At 42.6% G+C, this 21948-nt stretch overlaps 1 protein-coding gene across 2 annotated transcripts in view; it reads left to right on the top strand.

The window, feature by feature from the left end:
• Window positions 1–21948, top strand: part of cpsf1 (cleavage and polyadenylation specific factor 1) — a 162773-nt gene that overhangs the window by 48555 nt on the left and 92270 nt on the right. For both annotated transcript variants that reach the window (XM_043690937.2, XM_043690935.2), the window contains exons 8-14: window positions 3237–3376; window positions 3757–3867; window positions 10111–10204; window positions 13486–13573; window positions 13832–13954; window positions 17493–17544; window positions 18198–18292. In XM_043690937.2, coding sequence (XP_043546872.1) covers window positions 3237–3376; window positions 3757–3867; window positions 10111–10204; window positions 13486–13573; window positions 13832–13954; window positions 17493–17544; window positions 18198–18292 — 703 coding nt within the window. The remainder of the gene's footprint in view (window positions 1–3236; window positions 3377–3756; window positions 3868–10110; window positions 10205–13485; window positions 13574–13831; window positions 13955–17492; window positions 17545–18197; window positions 18293–21948) is intronic.

The following is a 21948-nucleotide window of genomic DNA, read 5'->3' as shown; positions in this document are numbered from 1 at the left end:
AGGTCGAGCAGTTCATCAACTTCACCAACAAATTCCACCCCGACCTTAAATTGACCAGGACTATCTCTGACCTCCCCTTCCTGGTCCTTTCCATCTCCATCAACGGTGACCGACCCAAAACTTACATTTTCTACAAACCTACCGACTCTCACAGCTACCTGGATTACACCTCCCACCCTGCCTCCTGCAAAATGCTATCCCTTTTTCCCAATTCCTCCACCTCTGCCACATCTACTCCCAGGAGGACCAATTCCACCACAGAACACACCAGATGGCCTCCTCCTTTAAAGACTGCAATTTCCCTTCCCATGTGGTTGATGATGTCCTCCAGTGAATCTCATCCATCTGCCACCAAACACTCTTTACCCCACCCCAACCGCAACAAGAACAGAAACCCTTGTGTATATCGCATCATCCTCCGCCATTTCCACCACCTACAAATGGACCCCACCACCAGAGATATATTTCCCTCCCCACCCCTATCCACTTTCTATAAAGACCGTTCCCTCCGCGACTACCTCGTAAGGTCCACACCCCCCCCCCCCCCGACCCCCAACAACCCCTCCTCCCTTCCTGGCACCTTCCCCTGTCACTATAGGAATTGCAAACCCTGTGCCCACACCTCCCCCTTCACCTCTGTCAGGGCCCCAAACGAGCCTTCCAGAGTTTCACGAAGGTCATTTACAGTATCCGTCACTCCCGATGCGGTCTCCTGTACTTTGGGGATACAGGATACCTATTCACAGAGCACTTCAGAGACTCCTGCACCAATGCCACCTTCCAATGGCTGAAACTTCAACTCCCCCTCCCACTCCACCAAGAACATGCTGGTCCTGGGCCTCGTCCATCGCTACTCCCATTACCACCTGACACCTGGAAGAAGAATGCCTCATCTTCTCCCTCAGGACCCTCCAACCCCATGATGTCAACGTGGATTTCGCCAGTTTCCTCATTTCCCCTTCCCTCACCTTATCCCAGTTCCAACCTTCCAGCTCAGCACTGCCCTCATGACCTGTTCCACCTATCTATCTTCCTCCCCACCAGTCCACTCCACCCTCCCCTCCGACCTATCACCTTTACCCACACCTCCGTCAACCTGTTGCATTCTCAGCTACCTTCCCCTGCAACTCCACCCCCTCCCATTTATCTCACCACCTCGGCTCCCAGCCTCATTCCTGATGATGGGATTTTGCCCGAAATATCTATTTTCCTGCTCCTCTGATGCTCCTGACCTGCTGTGCTTTTCCAGCACCACACTCTTGACTCTGTTTGTAAAACAGTCCCTTCTTAATTGGGTTCAGCCTAGTGAGCCTTCTGTGGGCTGCTTCCGATGTCAGTTTATCTTTCCTTAGGTAAGTGGACAAAAATGGTTCACAATATTCCAGTTGTGGTCTAACTCTTGATATGTACAGTGTTAGTAAGACTTTTTTTATATTCCATTCCTTTTGAAATAAAGGCCAATATTCCATTTGCCTTCCCTATTAATCCCTGCACTTGTTTTGAGAAAATTTAGTGTTTTGAGCACAAAGACTCACCAAATGCCTCTATGCTGCAGCTTTCTGCAGTAATACACAGTCTGTTAGCATTGAAATAACAGAGGACTGATATGACATGATCTTTCATAGTGATAGATTCTTATAGCACTGAAATAGACCCTTCAGTCCAACCAATCCATGCCAACCATAATCCAGATTAAACTAGTTCCACCTGCCTGCACTTGGCCCATACCCCTGCAAACATTTCTTATTCATGTACTTCTCTAAATACCTTTTAAACATTGTAACTGTACTTGCATCTGCCACTTCCTCTGGAAGTTCATTCCGTACATGAACACAGTTTCTAAAAAAGAAAAGCCCCACGTCTTTTTTTAACTCTTTCTCCTCTCCCCTTAAAAAAAAAAGTGCCCCCTAATCTTGAAAGTCCCCCATCCTTGGGAAAGACACTCCCCATTCTACCTCTTATTATTTTATAAACCTACACTCCAGTGAAAAAACTCCCAGTGTCTCCCCATATCTCAAACCCACCATTTCTGGCAACACCCTAGTAAATCTCTCCTGAACCCTCTCCAGGTTAATAATATCCATCCTGTAACAGGGATACCAGAACTGATGCAGTACTCCAATGCCTCACCAATGTCCTGTACAACGTCAACATAATTTCACCTTCACTTTGGCTGGCTGGCAGCCAATGTGGTTCAATCAGTCTTAGTTTCAATGTTTTCACCCATGTTTTAAAATTGCCCCTCCCTATTTCTGTCATCACCATCTATTCCACTACTTCCAAAACATCTCCAAAATTCTGGTCTCCTATACACACTCACTTTTAATTGTTCTGCTGTTGGTGTCCATGTCTTCAGTTGCTTGGCCTTCAAGCTGTGGTATTTTTTTGTCTCCATATCTCTTCTCTTTGCTTTACTGTTATTAGCTCCTCATCTGATGGATGTCTTATTGTGTGGTTCAGTGCCCCATAACTTTTTATAATGGTCCTTTAATTTTAATATGTTAAAGGCACTATATAAATATGATTGGTGACTTATTCCTGATTTCATCGGTCCCCTGTTATCTGAACAGTTTTTAAAGAAATGATACAAGTTGAGAGTTGAACGAGGTCTTCCTGACGTAGGGGTAGGGCCACTTGCACAGCACCACAAGATCCCTAGGGTCTCCCTTTGTATCTTACTCAAGTGGTAATTATTCACATGGGAATATTGAAAGTCAGATGGCATAATAATGATGATCTCCTTCCAAAGGGCTGAGCGGAGACGCATTATCATGAAATAGTGGGACTCATAGAATCACAGAATTGCTGTAGCACAGGAGGAGGCCATTGAGGCCCATTCAGCTGTTCCAGTTGGGATCCAAATTTGAACTAGAGCCTTTTCTAATTAATTCCTCATTATCGAGGAATGCAGTTGTGGGTAATAAGACTGGAAAATGCTGGAAGTACTCAGTAAGTTAGGTAACCTTTGTGGGAAGAAAAATAGAGCTAATGTTCAGGTCTATGATCTCTTACAAAGCTTCCATCCATTCTGATTGAAGGGCACAGATCTAAAACTGAGTTGTTTTTCCATTCATTTTCAGCATCTTCTGTATTCTGCTTCTTAATTTATTAGACATTTTCTGTTTTAGTAAAATGACTTTTTTTTTGGTTTGATGTTTCTGATATCTCGTGAAATGTTTAAGTTTGGCATGACAAATATGTTTCTGATCGTACGTTGTTCCTCTTTTTGTCTCTAGTCGTGTAGCGGTGCGACAAGACACCTGCAGCATTGTTGCTATCTCTTTAAATATCATGCAAAAGGTCCATCCTGTCATTTGGTCATTGAGCAACCTACCATTCGACTGCACCCAGGCACTGGCAGTACCAAAACCTATAGGTGAGCAAATGAATGGCTGCATAAGTAACAATGTACAAGAACGGTGATAGGGGTAGATTTTTAGTTTTAGAACCCTAACCCCCTGCCCCAAAACTACCAAGTGGAGTTATCCTGGACCTTCTGTACTTCTTGATTAATTGGAAAATGAGAGTAGAATATCTGTCAGTCAGGGAATGGAGCTGAAACAAGTGATGAGTGTTTGCATGTTCCCAGCATCTTCCTGACAAAACAAACATATTCTTTGGGTGATTTCTTACTCAATTACAGGAAAATCTGTGCAATGTTATTGCTGTGTTTTCGGGTTTGCAAATCTTTGGATGATATTTACTGTACAGTGCCATTCTTTTTAGTTTGATATAAATTGTCTCCATTTTTTGCAGGTGGTGTGGTCATCTTTGCTGTAAACTCATTGCTATACCTCAACCAGAGTGTCCCACCATATGGAGTATCCCTGAACAGTCTGACAAATGGAACAACGTCTTTCCCACTTCGTAAGTTGTCAATTCTCAACTCATTGGTTTTCTTCCAGCCTGATAAGTTGTTTGAGGTCAAACCATATTCTGACTCATGCAATAATGCATTTTAAAAGACTTATTCCTAGGATTTGCACGTCGCTGGCTGTTGCTTTTGAGAATTGCAGTGACCTGTCTTCTTGAGCGATTGCAGTCTTTAGATTTGGGCACTTTGTACTGCTGTCAGGAAGGGTGTTCCCCCAGGATACTGATCCACTGGCACTGAAGGAACGTGGGACAGATGGTGTGTAACTTGTACAGGAACTTAAGGATGGTGGTGGTGTTCCAGTGCACCTCCTGTTGCTCTCATTCTAAATGTAGAGATTAAGGGATTGGAAAGCGCTGCCTTTCAGCAGTACATCTTGTAGATGATTCACATTGCTGCTGCTACTGCGGAGGAAGTGAATGTTGTAGGGAATGAAGCAAGTGCCAATCTAGCAGGCTGCTTTGTTCTGGATAGTTTTGAGCTTCGTAACTGTTTTTGCAGCTGCACTCATCCAGAGAAATGGAGAGTATCGCATCAGGCTTCTGATTTGTCCCTGACAGGGGAAGCAGTGCCGTAGTGATATTACGCTGGGATAGTAATCCAGGGACACTATAATTTTCTGGTTATGGGTAATGTCTGAATCGTGACCATGACGCCATTTCCAATTGTTGGGAAAACCCATTTAATGACGTTTTAGGGAAGGAACCTGCAATCCTTTGCTAGTTTGACCTACATTTGACTCAGTTGTGGTTGCCTCTTAACTATCTTCTGAAATGGCTGAGGAACCACTACAAAATCTTGGGGAAAAGAAGGGATGAAACTGGTTATTGACCAAAGCACTCATAATCATAATCGTAAACACAGTCAAGTCGACCCTGAAAAGTCTTCCTTGCTAGTGCCAAAATTGGGAGAGCTGTCTCTTGAACTAGCCAAGCAACAGCCTTATGTAGTCATACCCAAGAAATCATACTGTGCTAAAACTGCACCTCCCTCCCCCGCTTGGATGAGTGCATCTCTATCCTGAAGCTTGACACCATCCAAGGCAAAGCAACTCATGACCATCCTCTCCCTTCACCACTTATGGTATTATGTACCATTTACAAAATGCTCTACAAGAATTCATGAAGGCTCCAGACAGTACCTTCCAACCCACGATTGCTACCATTTAAAAGGACAAGGTCAGCAGATACACGGGAGCGCAGCCATCTGCAAATTCCCCTCCAAGCTGCATGCCATCTTGACTGGGGTGGGCATATCACAATTCCTTCAAGTGTCACTGGGTCAAAATCCTGGAAATTCTTCCCTAACAGTATTGTGGGTTTACCTACAGCACATGGAATGCAGCAGTTTAAGAAGGGAGCTCACCACAACTTCTCAAGGGCAGCTGACATAAGCTTTAAATGCTGTTTCAGCTAACGACACACATCCCATGAGTGAATAAGAGAAAAGGTAAACCGGCTTTGGCGTATCAAGGTGAGGGTTACTCACTGCATGATTCTTAGCCTCTGACCTTAGTCACAGCATTGGTGGAGATAGTCCAATGCAGTTTCTGGTTAGTGATAACCTGCATGATTTTGATAGTGGGCAATTCTGTAGTGTTAATGCCATTGAATGTAAAATCTCTGACTGAAAAGGGCCTTAACACCACAAAATCTATCAAGATTAAGAGAGGTACTGCAATTTTGCATCCGTCTGCAGGGGCAAGACCATGCCTTAGTTTAATGCCCATCTGAAAATGAGCAGTGCTCTGTGCAACACTCCCTCAATGTTGTTCGGAAATGTTACCTGCAGCTTTTTGGGCTGAAATCCCAGACTGTGACTTTGAGGCACAAATGCTACCCACTGAACCACACCCAACATTTGTGGGATATTGACAGAATATTTGGCCAAGGTGGAAGTCAATATATTTGTGTGCAGCCTAGTCCATTATCCCTAACTGCCCATTAGTGTATGTTTTCAGCAGGTTTTGTAAGAACATGTCAGCAAAGATCAAGAGTGGGTCACTGGGCTCTTCAAGCCTGCTCCACCATTCAATAAGATCCTGTATGATCTAACTTTAACATAACCTCTGCATTCCTGCATATCCCTTATAATCTTGCATCCCCTCGATAATCAAAAATCTGGGGTCAGTTAGCTAAGTTGGCTAGTGTGCAATGCAGAGTGATGTCATTGGCATGGGTTCAGTTCCCACACTGGATGCAGTTACCATGAAGGTACCACCTTCTTGTCCTCTGCCTTTGCTCTGAGGTCTGGTGACCTTTAGGTTAAACCGCCACCAGTTGTCTTTCTCTAATGAGTTAGTGGCCCTGTGGTGCTCTAGGACTATAACAGCAAATCAAGAATTTTATTTTAAAATGTAGAAGTATTTAAAAATTCTGCCTTTTGATCTGTCACCCTATCAAATGCATTCTGGAAATCTAAATACAAACCTTTCATTGGTTCCCCTTTATCTGCAAGTTTCTACTTCAAAGATTGCCAATACATTAGTGCAACATGATTCCCCTTTGACATAACTATGTTGGTTTTGCCCAAATACTTTGAACTTATCCATGTGCCATTTTATAACTTTTTTTTACTAATAGCTTCTAACAATTTCTCTAGGATAGAAGTTGAGCTAACTGGCCTGCAGTTTCCTACTTTCTGTCTCCCTGCCTTTTTGAATAAATGAGTTACATTAGCAATTTTTCAGTCTAAAGTAGCCTTCCCTGGATCTAATACATTTTGGGGGATTAAACCAAGGCATCACCTATCTAACTAGTACTTTTAAGACCCTAGGATTAAATCCATCAGGACTTGTGAACTCACATGGATTTTAGTAAGGCATTTGATAAGGTTTCCCATGGTAGGCTTATGCGGAAAGTCAGGAGGCATGGGATAGTGGGAAATTTGACCAGTTGGATAGAGAACTGGCTAACCGATCGAAGTCAGAGTGGTGGTAGATGGTAAATATTCAGCCTGGAGCCCAGTTACAAGTGGAGTTCCGCAGGGATCAGTTCTGGGTCCTTTGCTGTTTGTAATTTTTATTAATGACTTGGAAGAAGGAGTCGAAGGGTGGGTCAGTAAATTTGCAGACGATACGAAGATTGGTGGAGTTGTGGATAGTGAGGAGGGCTGTTGTCGGCTGCAAAGGGACTTAGATATGATGCAGAGCTGGGCTGAGGAGTGGCAGATGGAGTTCAACCCTGTCAAGTGTGAGGTTGTCCATTTTGGAAGGACAAATAAGAATGCGGAATACAGGGTTACCGGTAGGGTTCTTAGTAAGGTGGATGAGCAGAGGGATCTTGGGGTCTATGTTCATAGATCTTTGAAAGTTGCCACTGGGGTGGATAGAGCTTGTAAGAAGGCCTATGGTGTATTAGCGTTCATTAGCAGAGGGATTGAATTCAAGAGTTGTGAGGTGATGTTGCAGCTGTACAGGACCTTGGTAAGGCCATACTTGGAGTACTGTGTGCAGTCCTGGTCTCCTCACTTTAGGAAAGATGTGGAAGCTTTGGAGAGGGTGCAGAGGAGATTTACCAGGATGTTGTCTGGAATGGAGAGTAGGTCGTACAAGGATAGGTTGAGAGTGCTAGGCCTTTTCTCATTGGAACGGCGAAAGATGAGGGGTGACTTGATAGAGGTTTATAAGATGATCAGGGGGATCGATAGAGTAGACCGAGACTTTTTCCCTGGGTACAACAGAGTGTTACAAGGAGACATAAATTTAAGGTGAAGGATGGAAGGTAGAGGGGGGATGTCAGGGGTAGGTTCTTTACCCAGAGAGTGGTGGGGGCATGGAATGCGCTGCCTGTGGGAGTGGCAGAGTCAGAATCATTGGTGATCTTTAAGCGGCAATTGCATAGGTACATGGATGGGTGCTTAAGCTAGGACAAATGCTCAGCACAACATCGTGGGCCGAAGGGCCCGTTCTGTGCTGTATTGTTCTATGTTCTATGTTCTAATTTACTTCCTACTACTTCCCTGGCAAATGTAATTTTCTCAAAATCCTTCCTCCCTTTCAATTCCTGACTTACAAACAAATCCAGAACATAACTTGTATTCTATCTAGTGAAGATTAACTCAAAATATCTGTTCAATTCATCTGTCCTCTTTATTCTCCATTGCTTATTCTCCAGATTTTTCTTTTAGGACTAACAGTTCCTTTGTTAAAGACAAAATACTGCAGATGCTGGAAATCTCAGAATACTGGAAAAACTTGGCAAGTGTAGTTGTAGGGCGTGAAAAAAGAAACAGTGTTAACATTTCGACTTTAGTATGATTCTTCAGAATACATTTACTTAGCTTTTTTAAAATATTTGAAGGGACATTTGCTATATTATATTTTTGGTTCACTTTCACCTGTACTCTAATTTCTTCCTCATCAATAATCTTTTAGTATATTTTTGGTTTTTTACAGTCTGTCTAGTGTTCTGACCTGGAATCTGTCTTTGCACAGTTATGTCTTTGAATTTGATACTGTCTTTAATTTTCCTTAGTGAAACATGGATGGTGGGTCCATCCCTTAGAATTTTTCTTGTTGGTTAAAATGTGTTTATTCTGCACTTTCTGGAATATCCACTTGCCACTGTTTGTGGAATCGTAGAACCATAGAATCCTTGCAGTGCAGATAGAGCCATTCAGCCCATTGACTCTGCACCTGTCCTCTGAAGAGCAGCCCACCCTGACTCACTCCCCCACTTAATCCCTATAACCCTGCGTTAATCATTACTAATCCACCTGGCCTCCCTTTTCACCCCAGTTGGATTGGAACTAGAGAAAACATTGTGAGTGTTAAGTACTGAAAGCTAAAGGGGTTTCCAAAATACTGGATTGTGGCAGTCGGGAGAACAAAATTTCAGTAATCTTCGGTGCAATACAGTTTAAAGTAAAAATGATTGAGATTATTGACAATAAACTCCTCAAACTCTTAACACTTTGTTCTTAGTCATGGTATCTAGCTCTGAGTTAGAATGTGTTCAAGTCTACTCCTGGGTAACTATTTAGGTTGACATTGCACAGTTGGAGCTGCCACCTATCTGATAAGGTTCTAAACTCAGGATGGTAAAAGATCCCATGGTACATTTTGGGGCTAAAAAGCAGGGAGTTCAACCCTGTATACTGAGGAATACTTATGCCTTGGCCAATATCACTAAACAATGGTACTTACATTTGTATAATAATGTGTTCCATGGTACTTCGTGTGTTATCAAACAGAACTTGAAGTTGAGCACTATAAGGACAAGCAACGAAACAGTTGGTCAAACAAGTTTGTTTTAAGTAGTGTCTTAAAGGTGGAGAGTAATTTAGGGAGACAGTTCCATAATGTAGGGTCAGAGTAACTGAGGGGATGGTTACCAATGATGCGGTGCTCTGAATTGGGAATGATCCCCCAAGGCCAGAATTGGAAGAGCACACCATCCTGATGCTGGAGGGAATTGCAAAGAAATTGTGGCCAACGCTATGGGAGGATTTGAAAATTCTAAATTTGCATTGCTGAAACAGAAACAAATATGCATTTGCAATTCAGCAAAGTAACTGATGGATGAACAGGCCTTAATGCTGCTTGGAGTGTGGGCATTGGAATTTTGGATGACTTTAAGATTTATGTAGGAGGCACAAGATTGAAGGCCTGCCAGGAGTGCATTGACCTTGGTCAGTGTAGAGATAACGTGTGGTGCTGGAAACACACAGCTAGTCAGGCAGCATCTGAGGAGCAGGAGAGTCAACATTTCGAGCAAATGCTCTTCATCAGGAATCATGTTCCTGATGAACATTTGTTTGAAATGTTGATTCTCCTGCTCCTTGGATGCTGCCTGACTAGCTGTGTGTTTCCAGCACTACACTTTTAGACTTTGATCTGCAGTCCTCTCTCTCTCTGAGATAAGATGACATGAGTTACCTAAAACACATGACTAGGACATGACATTGCTATTTGTGAAACTTGCCTGTATATAAATTATTGGTTGAATTCCTACAATGCGAGAGTAGCTACGTTTTACAAATATCTCAACTGCAAAGCATTTTGGGGTGTCTCTTCCATTCAGCTGCTCTGATCAAATCAGAATCTTTTTTGATAATATCTGGTATTACTCTCGAGTGAACAGGATTTGTGGTGAAATAATCATTTCAAGATTGCAGTAAACTAACAATTGGAATAGTGGTGGATATTGGTTTTGTGATTCGGGCACATAAGACATCACAATCCATAGCATGTCAGTTGTGAATTAAGCATCAGATCTAGTGTGTTTGTCTCACAGGAATTCAAGATGGTGTGAAGATTATGTTGGACTGTGCTCAAGCTGCCTTTGTGTCCTACGATAAGATGGTCATTTCCTTAAAGGGAGGAGAAATGTAAGTACTGGATTTTGAAGTTCGTTCTTTGTGAACTCCTTTTTACAGTTTCTGTTCAACCCTCCTATCGACTCGCATCTGTGTAGTAACACTTAAGAATTTGAATTAAATTTGTCAAATCTTGAAATTGCTGGAGTATTTGAGCAACTAAATTTGAATGAGCTGCAAGGTTCGGCTTCATCCAGTTGAAACCAAACCTTCCAGCCCAGCGAGCAAATGTGCATCCAGGACCTCGACCTGAGCTACAAATCTTAATTTGACAACTGAATTTGAATTAAATTTGTAAAATTTGGAAATTGCTCGAGTGTTTGAGCAGTCGTTTTGCATCTGAAACACTTTACATTTGCTTTTAAATGAAGAAAAAGTTGGAGTCTAAGTTACCTTTAAAATGTTTTGAGGGAGTCTGGTCTGGTCCATAACAGGGCAACCATTAAGTTGTGCCTACTGACTAAAATATTGGGACATTTCAGAGTCTCTGTGAAATTCAGCCAATTGGCCAGTTTCTATTTGTGTTGTAATTTTTTAAGACTCCACTTTCTTGTGATTAGCCAAGTTTTAGAACACTGCACTGTTATTTATCCCGCTTAGTAAGCCAAGTTGAGCTTTTAATTCCCATTAAAGACCATAAAGCATAGGCTGAATGGTCTAATCCAGTTCCTATCAATTCTTCCGCACTATTTAATCATGGCTTTATGGTTCTCAACTCCATTCTGCCTTCTTCCTACAACCTTTTGATATCCTTATTAATCAAGACCCTATCTCTCTCTGACTTAAATGCTCTCAGTGACTTGGCCTCCACAGACTTCTGCAACAATGAATTCCAGAGATTAACCACCCTCTGGCTAAAGAAATTCCTTTCCTCTTTATTCTTTAACCATTCATGGGATTAGGTCATGCATTTATTGGCCATCTCTAATTTCCCAGAGGGTGTTTAAGAGTTAACCATTTTGCTGTGAGTCTGGAGTCAAGTTTGGGCCAGACCAGGTAAGAATGGCAGTTTCCTTCCCTAAAGGACATTAGTGAACCAGATGGGTTTTTCCGATAATCAGCAATTGATTCATAGTCATCGTTAGACTCTTAATTCCAGATGTTGTTTCAATGAACTCAAAGTCCTGCCATGGCAGGATTGGGAACCCAGATCCCCAGAACATTATCTAGGTGTCTGGATTAACAGTCCAGTGGTAATACCACTAAGCCATTCCCCCCTCCATCTCAGTTCTAAAGGGCTGTCTCTTCACTCTGAGGCTGTATCTCGAGTACTAATCTCTCCTACTAATGGAAACATCTTCTCTACATCTACTCTATCCAAAGCTCTTAAGTATTCTGTAAGTTTCAATGAGATTCCACTCCACCCTCTCAAAAAAAAAAGCTAATTTGAGGGCTCAAACTCTACCTCATCGTCATCAAGTAGGCGAAAGTGAGTACTGCAGATGCTGGAGATGAGCATCAAGAGTGTGGTGCTGGAAAAGCACAGCAGGTCAAGCAGCATCCGAGGAGCTGTAAAATCAACATTTCAGGCAAATGCCCTTCATCAGGGATGAGTCTGGGAGCCTGTGGGATGGTCAAAAGAGTGGTGCTGGAAATATCCCTCCGCCAATATCCCTTTGGCCTCCAAGCCTGTGCTGCCACATTTTGCCCTTTCATACTAAACCTGTCTTCACTTACAGGATCCAAATCCCTCTATTCCCTTCCTATTCATGTATTTGTCCAGGTGTTTCTAGAATGCTGCTCTTGTCTTCCACCACCACCACCTCTGGCAGCGTGTTCTAGGCACTCCCCACCCTTTGTGTGAACAACCTGCCTCATACATCTCTTTTAATACCCCATCCCTCCCCTCCCCCAGTACCTTGATCCTGTGACCCTGAGTAAGTGAGCCCTGCACCTGGGGAAAAACCCTCCTACTTCCCACCCTATCCATGCCATTCCCAATCTTAGAAACATCTATTTGCTCACCCCTCAACATTATGCATTCCAGTGACAACAAACCCAGTCTATCCAACCTTGCTTTATTGCTAAAATCCCCCCTACCTGGCAACATTCTGGTAAACCTCTTCTGTACTCTCTCCAAAGCATCCACATCCTCTTGTAATGTCGTGACCAGAGCTGTGTGCAATATTCCAAGTGTGGCCTACCTAAAGTTCTATAAAGCTGCAGCATAACTTGTCTGTCGTTATATTCAAAGCCCCTTCCAATGAAGGACAGCCTGCCATAGGCTTTTTTTACTGCCTAATCTACCTGCGCTGCCACCTTCAGTGATCTATGGACCTGCACACACAGATCCCTCTGCATATCAATACTACTCCTAAGGGTTCTGCCTTTCACTGTATAATTTCCACCTGTACTTGACCTTCCACACTGCATCACCTCATATTTGTCCGGTTTAAACTCCATCTGCCATTTTTCTGGTCATACCTTCAAATGAGCTATATCTGCCATTTCCTCTGACAATCCTCCTCACTATCCGCTTCACCACCAATCTTTGATTTGTCTACAAACTCAGAGCAGTTGTGTTTTTGTTCAAATTGCTGTTTGTGCTCTACATAAATAGAGGTCCCAGCACTGATCCCTGTGGAACACCATGAGTCACAACCATCCATTCTGGAAAGCAAACTTCCACCACTACCCTCTGTCTCCTCTGACTAAGCTGATTCTGTATCCATCTTGCCAGCTCATCCCGATATTATATGACTTCACCTTTTGTACCAGACTACCATGAGAGAACCTTGTCAAAGGCTTTACTGAAGTCCCATATAGACAACATCAATCGTTTTCCCTCATCAATCATCATCTTCACCACCTCAAAAAGCATGGAACACAGAAAGCTACCACCCAAGTGTAGCAGGTACTCAGAAGTCTAATCTAACGTAGGCCCTTTAAGGGGTTTGGAATATATGAATGGGGAAATCTTACTGCAATTGTTCAAGGTGCTGGTGAGACCACTTCTGGAATGCTGAGAGCAGTTTGGTTTCCTTATTTAAGGAAAGATATTATTTCATTGGGTGCTGTTTACAGAAGGTTCACTAGGATGATCCCCGGTGTAGTGGAATTGTCTTGTGAGCAAAGGCTGAACAGTTGAGTCTGTACTCATTACAGTTTAGAAGAATGAGAGGTGATCTCATTAAATCATATGGGATTCTTAAAGGGCTTGACAGGGTAACTAATGAGAGGATGTTACACCTCATAGGAGATCCCAGGATCGCAAGGTAGAGTCTCCGAATAAAGGGGCTTGCTGGACAAACTGAGCTTGTGTCTAACTGGATCTTAATGTTAACATCTTACAGCTATGTGTTGACCCTGATAACAGATGGGATGAGGAGCGTCCGTGCATTCCATTTTGACAAAGCAGCAGCCAGTGTCCTCACCACCTGCGTAAGTTTGTAATACTTTTGGTTACCTGGGATTCAGTATTGTTACCCAAAGCAACGCTTTTGGCCCATATTATACCATTTATAACTGAAATTGAATTATCCATCAGCCTTGCTCACTTCTGTTTGTTTGACCATAGGCTGATCAAACTGAGATTCCTGTTCAGTGTGTATTTTCATTAGCTTTTGAGAGTTGAACAAGATAAAGTTTTCATTATTGACTGTGCTGGTTAGACTGAATGTGACCTGTCTCCGTTCACAGATGACTACGTTGGAGCCAGGTTACCTTTTCCTTGGATCGCGTTTGGGGAACTCCCTGTTGCTCAGATATACAGAGAAATTGCAGGAAGCACCAATGGATGTTGGAAAGGATCGGGAGAAACAGGTATTAAAAATCACAGTTCTGTCCTCTTGATTGGAAAGCATCAGCAGAAGACTGCAAATGCTGTCGAGTTTTGTCAACAACTCTGTCAATAGATTTGGATTGCGATGTAGTTCACCAAGTGAAACTGCCTGCTTGAAAAGTTCCTTCAGCCAGTAATATTAGTGGAAGATGTTGATATGAGTGCAAAACAGAATTCACTCCCCCAGAAAGAATTTCATATTTGAATTTATGCTTAAAAGGACTCTGCAAGAAGTAGGACTGAAAGAATAAAAATTACACCAATTTTACTGGTTCTAATAGTTAACTAAGAGAAAGAGGGAACTGCAGATATTTGGTTCCAGTAATTGCTAAATAGTGATTTTGTATATCTTGTAAGCATATTTAATAATATGGTACCATTAGCCCTTCAATTGAGAAATATGAGGCCTTTAAGAAATTGAATGGATCTGTTAAAATTGTTGATCTCTTAATTTTTTTTTTGTTGGAGATATGGGAGTGCTGACAGGTTCAGTCAAGGCATTTGAGGGGGAATTGGATTATTATGCAAAATGGAGACAAAGTCGGGGCATGACCAAGCTTCTAATTCAGAAAGCTGGTGCAGACATCAGCTTAATAGCCTCCTTTTAGAATTTCTGATCTGCAATTCTGAATGGAGCTGTTGGATGTTAAGACCGGTGGAATGATTACTAATAAAGCAAGGTCAGAAGTCACACAACACCAGGTTATAGTTCCAACAGCTTTATTTGAAATCACAAGCTTTTGGAGCGGTGCTTCTTTGTCAGGTGAAGTGACTTGTCCACCCCAGTCCCAACACTAGTGTCTCCACATTGTGACTTAAAAAGCAAGCTGCGGTAACCAGGATAGCACTGGATTTCTTTAGGATTGTTGCTGCAGCTCAGATCCAAATAATCACTGAGTGTCGCATTGTACTCTTGACTTTATGTAAATAATGGAAAGGACACATGTGGTGAGGAAATGAGTTTTCCATCAGAGAATTAAGCTCTTGTGCCTGTGGCTGACCAGTTAAACTGGCTCGTTATGAAATAGGATGTTTGTGTCTTGATGATGAAACTGTTGTATTATTCAAAATGGAATGGTTTCGACAATGTAGATTGGGGAAACCACTGCAACGAAGTGGAGGGCCAGAAACCAACATTTGAAATCATTGTCAGAAAATGAGAGTTTTTGTTTACTTAATGAATTTAGCATGGAAAGAATTGTCACCCCTCACTTGGCTTGATTTTAGTGCACTACCCCCTGCTATTCCTGGAGTTGTCATAAAAGTTAAAAATTTTATGAATTATGCAAATGTCCCTAATTTATCTTTTTTAAGGCACCAGTTAACAAAGCACAAACCATATTTCTGTACTTAACAAGCATTGCTAATTATTCTAAACTAACAGATTCTAGCTACAACTAAGCAACTATGAATCATCAACATGTAACTATACTAGTTAAATCTCTTAATCCCCTGATAAAATTCCCCTTGTGGGCACATACAGTCAGATGGACATGCAAAAAAAATAAAAAATTGGTGTAATGGGTGAAGGGAAAAACTGGGAATGCTGTTTACTGACCCACATCCATATGGTTTAATGAGATGATCCTTCTACTTGTCAAGACTTGTTGTTTGTCAATCTCCCTCTTCTAATACTTTTCAGCTTCTTGTAGAAGGCACAGAATAACTGGTTAACAGTTGCAAAATCACTTAATATTGACTAAAAGCCACAACTTATAACAACTGGTGAGGAAAATAAACCAACTTTCTTCAGGCTTTCACTGCAAGGAGAGATAGAGGCACCATGTCCCCTTTCGGAGATCCCATGCCCACATCTGTTTGCCATACCTACATCTGTTTAGCTACACAGCCAATCAGAAGGGTGTTGGCAGGCAAATTTTGTCATCAGCAACTGGGCACCACAGCATAGACCAGTCAGCTTCAAATATCATTTGTGTATGCTCCCTGGCGCCAGACTTTCTGCAGTAACCTTCCCCCACAGATGCAACCAACAAGTTTAAACACCAGTGACAATGCATTTAAAAAGTGGAGCAATCCCTTCCAAAATCCATTTAGGTAGTCCTTTTCCCATTTCAGTCCAAAATCATTCAGACAGAAAATAAAGAGGTGACGTTTGCAGAGTACAATTCTAGAGGGGGTCCAGGAGCAGCGGGACCTGATTGTATCTGTGGAGAAGGCAAGGCAGGTTGTGTGTGGGTCCTAAAGCAAAACAAGGCTCCTTAGCCTCTTCCACATTCATGATGGCATCTAGAAGAAGGGCAGCAAACACCATCATCTACAAGTTCCCTTCAAAGTCACTCAACGTTCTGACTTGGAAATATATAGCCATTCCGTTAGTGTCACCAGGTTAAAATCCTGAAACTCACTCCATAACAGTATTGTGGTGTACCTACCCTGGACTGCTTTGGTTCAAGAATGTTTCAACAGGATCTCAAAGGTAATGGATGATGGGCAGAAAATATTGACTCAGCCAATGATGCCATATCCCATAAATGAGTGAAAAGCATATACTATCACAGGCTTCACTAACAATAGCGTAGAGTACAAAATAAAGAGTTCTATTCTTTTGGAAGCTGAAACAAGTGTTCAGTTCTGGGGGCTACACGTCATGAAATATATGAAGGCTTTATACAAAGTGCAGCAAAGATTCCTAAGAATGACCTTAGGAATGAGGAGCTTCAATGTTGAAGATAAATTTTAAGAGGTTGAGGGAGGAGAGGAAATTTGATAAAGGTACTCACAATCACACAAGGTCTGAACAGAATTAATGAGGAAACACTTCCCATTAGTGGAAGGATCAAGAACAAGTAGATACAGACTTGAGGTAATAGTTAAAGGATGAGCGGTTAGAGTCTGGGATGTACCACATGAAAGTGTTGGAGATGGCTTCAATTTGATAAGAAATTTGATTTGTATCTGAAAAGGAAATAATTACTTTGAATTCAGGTGGTGGCGGGGGGTGTAATTGCTCCTTTTGGAAGCTAGTGTGGGCAGAATGTGTTGCAACAATTGAGGTTTTGAGTTGCTTGAAGAATAGTGAGTCCATAGTCATTAGTAACTTTGGAAAGGAAGTTGGGTTTATACTTGAAAAGGAAACATTTGCAAAGCTACTTGGTCACTGGTGTATAGAACTAATTCACTAGCTCTTCAGAAGAGCCAGCACATGTTTTCTGGGTCAATTCGCATCCTTCTGGGTTCTTTATCTTTGATTCTGTTAGGTGAGGGCTGGTTGAGCTCCACTTTAAATTCATTGGTTTTGATTATCCAGCTAAAATTGCTTAACCACAAGTTCAAACGGCGAACACTCAGTGATATTAGAGAAGGTGACTGGAACTCCTCATAGTGTTTCCATCTCAAGAGTCTGTCCCCTCTGGAGAAGGCTTTTTTAAAAGGCATGAACAGAAGGGAAAGGAACAGCAAAGTAGGATGTACTGTGGATTTTGGGCAGTAATTGAAACAGCCATTCTTTCTGATGCCAGAAATAATTTGATTTTGGGTTGGATTTATTTCATTCTGCAGGATGAACCACCAAATAAAAAGAAGCGTCTGGATTTGTCAGCAGGTTGGATTGGTGAGTAACCCATTCGATCACAGAATTGTTACAATGTAGAAGGAGACTATTCAGGCCATCCTGCCTGGGCCACTGTTCCGATCAAGTATTATACTTAGTGTCATTCTTTGTCCTGTCCTCCATAGTACTGCACATTATCTCCGTTTAAATAATCATCCAGTTCCCTCTTGAACATCAGTATTGAACCTGTCTGCACCATGCTTCCAGGAGGAGCATTCAAGGCATAAATTACTCGCTTGTGAAAATGTGTTTTTTCCTTGTCACATTTAGTTCCTTTGCAAATCAGTAATTTTTAATCACTTTTCTGAGGATTGGATCCAAGCTACCAGGTTTACATACCGTGAACTGTCCTCTAAGGTATTTTTGAATTAAAAAGCAAGTATTATTTAAATTAATGTTATGTGGTTTGATGACAGAATTCTACTGTGTTTCTCTTTTCATTTGCCTCCTACCAAAGATTGACAAGGGCAGGAAATGTGATAGTTAATTCTTTGTCATCCATCTGTCCTCTTTCACACACTCGAGCAATTGACTGTTATGTTGCCAGCTTACACATACTGAGTAACGTGACATGTTATAGTGGGAGTGGGGGAATAGCTGCAGGAAAAGAAAGCAAGCATGAACTCCTTGATTATGTTTCTGTTGTGTTCCAGCTGGTGATGTTGCTTTACTGGATGAGATGGATGAGATTGAAGTGTATGGGAACGAGGCTCAATCTGGCACTCAGCTGGCTACCTATTCTTTTGAGGTAAGGTCTGATTTACTGGATGTCAGATCTATAGGAGGACGGAACGCCTCTGATATGTTCAAAGTTTCCACCTGATTAATGCTTAAGGTGACATAACACCACTTTTATAATTGCATCTGTAATTCAGTGTGTAAATCTGCAGATCGGTATTCACAAATGCCAACTTTAAGGGCATTTAAATGATCATTGGATAGACATGTGGATGAAAATGGAATAGTGTAGGTTGGATGGACTTCAGATTGGTTTCACAGGTTGGCGCAACATCAAGGGCCAAAGGGTCTGTACTGCGCTGTTATGTTCTATGTTTTAATTTACTTTAACAGTATAATTTTCATGAGGGAATGTTGAGGTCTGTGGGTTTGAGGGAAAGTGGAATATTATGATTACTAATTTCAGTGCTTCGGCTGCCATAGCACTGGGTACGTTTTGTGATACTGAGGCAGAAGCTCCTGACAATGTCAAAGACGACATAAATAAACAATGGAAATATAGTGCAACTGGAGGGCAATTTGGGCCTTTAGTTGAAATCATCCTGAATCCTTGTGGTGAATTCCTGAAGAAGGGCTTATGCCCGAAAAGTCGATTCTCCTTCTCCTTTGATGCTGCCTGACCTGCTGTGCTTTTCCAGCAACACATTTTTAAGCTCTGATCCCCAGCATCTGCAGTCCTCACTTTCTCCTTGTGGTGAAGCAATGTTGTAAGTTAACTCATCTGGGAAATTTGGTTTGGACAAATCCTGGGTTTTCCTCCAGCCTCTTGTATGATATATATGCTTCTCCTGTTCCCTGGATGCTGCCTGACCTGCTGCGCTTTTCCAGCAACACATTTCCAGCTCTGATCTCCAGCATCTGCAGACCTCACTTTCTCCTATGATATATATGGTTCAAGTGAGCAGAGAAACCTGAATCTGTAGGCCAAGAGAGAATGTATTTATCGCATTCTGGTTTGGGTATTGCACTTTTTAAAAAAAAAATTAGCATTTTGCTACTGCAGATGAATACTGGGCATCTCCTGATAGGAGAAAGTGAGGGCTGCAGATGCTGGAGATCAGAGCTGAAAATGTGTTGCTGGAAAAGCGCAGCAGGTCAGGCAGCATCCAAGGAACAGGAGAATCGACGTTTCGGGCATAAGCCCTTCTTCAGGAATGAGGAAAGTGTGTCCAGCAGGCTAAGATAAAAGGTAGGGAGGAGGGACTTGGGGGAGGGGTGTTGGAAATGCGATAGGTGGAGGGAGGTCAAGGTGAGGATGATAGGCCAGAGTCGGGTGGGGGCAGAGAGGTCAGGAAGAAGATTGCAGGTTAGGAAGGCGGTGCTGAGTTCAAGGGATTTGACTGAGACAAGGTGGGGGGAGGGGAAATGAGGAAACTGGAGAAATCTGAGTTCATCCCTTGTGGTTGGAGGGTTCCCAGGCAGAAGATGAGGCGCTCTTCCTCCAACCGTCGTATTGCCATGGTCTGGCGATGGAGGAGTCCAAGGACCTGCTTGTCCTTGGTGGAGTGGGAGGGGGAGTAAGGATGCAGTCCTGGAAAATGGAAGCCCACTCACATGTAGGATCCCCAGCATGTTTGTCTTCTCATGTAAGCGGCAACTTTGTTGGCTCGATCATATAAGCTGAATGGGTGATGGCCATATTCTCAAAGAGATGCCCACATGGTGAGCCTATGGGTCATCCCCCTGTCTGTGATACATGGATGTCTGCAAGGCAGACCTCTGGTTGGCCAAGATCGGAGCCAGATAAATGGGAAATCCTTGCTGATGACTTTAGTACCAGGAGTTGAGCGGTCAGGGGATACATGGTCAAAGGATAAAAGAAATGACTGGATGTTGGAAGTAGAGACCATCGGAAGGTAAAAACACAAATTGACCTCAGATTAGCACTATTCATTTGGACACTGCTGAAGAGACTGTCATTTACAAATTGGCCTCTACAGCCACAACAGACTATGTTCAATATGGAAGTTTAAATGTTTTAGTAGGGTCAGAGGTGGGGGTAAAAGAGGGGGAGGTGTGGCATTGCTTGTCAAAGATAGTATTACAGCTGTGGAAAGGACGATGGATGAAGACTCGCCATCTGAGGTAGTTTGGGCTGAGGTTAGGAATAGGAAAGGTGAGCTCACCCTGTTAGGAGATTTTTACAGGCCTCCTAATAGTCCTAGAAACATAGAAGAAAGGATTGCGAGGATGATTCAAGAGAAGAGTGAAAGTAAAAGGGTGGTTGTTATGGGGGACTTTAACTTTCCTGATATTGATTAGGAAAGCTATAGCTCAAGTTCGTTAGATGGGTCAGTGTTTGTCCAATGTGTGCAGGAGGGTTTCCTGACACAATATGTAGACAGGCCAACAAGAGGTGAGGCCATACTGGATTTGGTTCTGGGTAATGACCCAGGCCAGGTGTTAGAATTAGAGGTAGGTGAGCACTTTGGGGACAGTGACCACAATTCGGTGACTTTTACTCTAGTGATGGAGAGGGATAAGTGTGCACTACAGGGCAAGAGTTATAGCTGGGGGCAGGGAAATTATGATGCGGTGAGGCATGACTTAGGATGTGTGGCTTGGAAAAGTAAGCTTCAAGGCAAGGGCGTAATTGATATGTGGAGCTTGTTCAAGGAGCAACTATTGAGTGTCCTTGATAAATATGTACCTGTCAGGCAGGGACGAAAGGGTCGTGTGAGGGAGCCGTGATTTAATAAGGAATTGGAATCCCTTGTTAAATGGAAGAGGGCGGCCTATGTAAAGATGAGGCGTGAAGGTTCAATTGGGGCGATTGAGAGTTATAAGGTAGCCAGGAAGGACCTGAAAGAGAGCTAAGAGCAGCAAGGAGGGGACATGAAAGGTCCTTAGTTGGTAGGATTAGGGAAAACCCTAAGGTTTTCTATAGGTATGTCAGGAATAAAAGAATGACCAGGGTAGGAATAGGTCCAGTCAAGGATAGTAGTGGGAAGTTGCGTGTGGAGGCTGAAGAGATTGGGGAGACACTGAATGAATACTTTTCGTCCGTATTCAATCAGGAACAGGACATTGTTGTCAATGTGAATACTGAGTCACAATTAAGTAGAATGGATGGCTTTGAGGTATGTTGAGAAGAGGTGTTGGAAATTCTGGAAAGGGTGAAAATAGATAAGTCCCCTGGGCCTGATGGCATTTATCCTAGGATTCTCTGGGAAGCAAGAGAGGAGATTGCAGAGCCATTGGCCTTGATTTTTATGTCCTCGTTGTCTACAGGAGTAGTGCCAGAAGATTGGAGGCTAGCAAATGTGGTTCCCTTGTTCAAGAAGGGGAGTAGGGATAACCCTAGTAACTATAGGCCGGTGAGTCTCACTTCTGTTGTGGGCAAAATCTTAGAGAGAATTGTAAGGGATAGGATTTATGAACATCTGGATAGGAATAATGTGATCAAGGTTGTGATCAGCATGGTTTTGTGAAGGGCAGGTCGTGCCTCACAAACCTTATTGAATTCTTTGAGAAGGTGACTAAGGAGGTGGGCGAGGGGAAAGCGGTAGATGTGGTGTATATGGATTTTAGTAAGGCGTTTGATAAGGTTCCCCATGGTAGACTACTGCAAAAAATACAGAGGTATGGCATTGAGGGTGAGTTGGAGGTTTGGATTAGGAGTTGGCTGGCTGGAAGAAGACAGAGGGTAGTAGTTGATGGCAAAGG

Source organism: Chiloscyllium plagiosum, unplaced genomic scaffold, assembly GCF_037043375.1.
Source record: "Chiloscyllium plagiosum isolate Xiang-an unplaced genomic scaffold, Cpla_swu_hap1 HiC_scaffold_5, whole genome shotgun sequence".
Classification (NCBI taxonomy): Eukaryota; Metazoa; Chordata; class Chondrichthyes; order Orectolobiformes; family Hemiscylliidae; genus Chiloscyllium; species Chiloscyllium plagiosum.
Note: the sequence above shows the minus strand (reverse complement) of the source record. Positions and strands in the feature narration are given on the sequence as shown.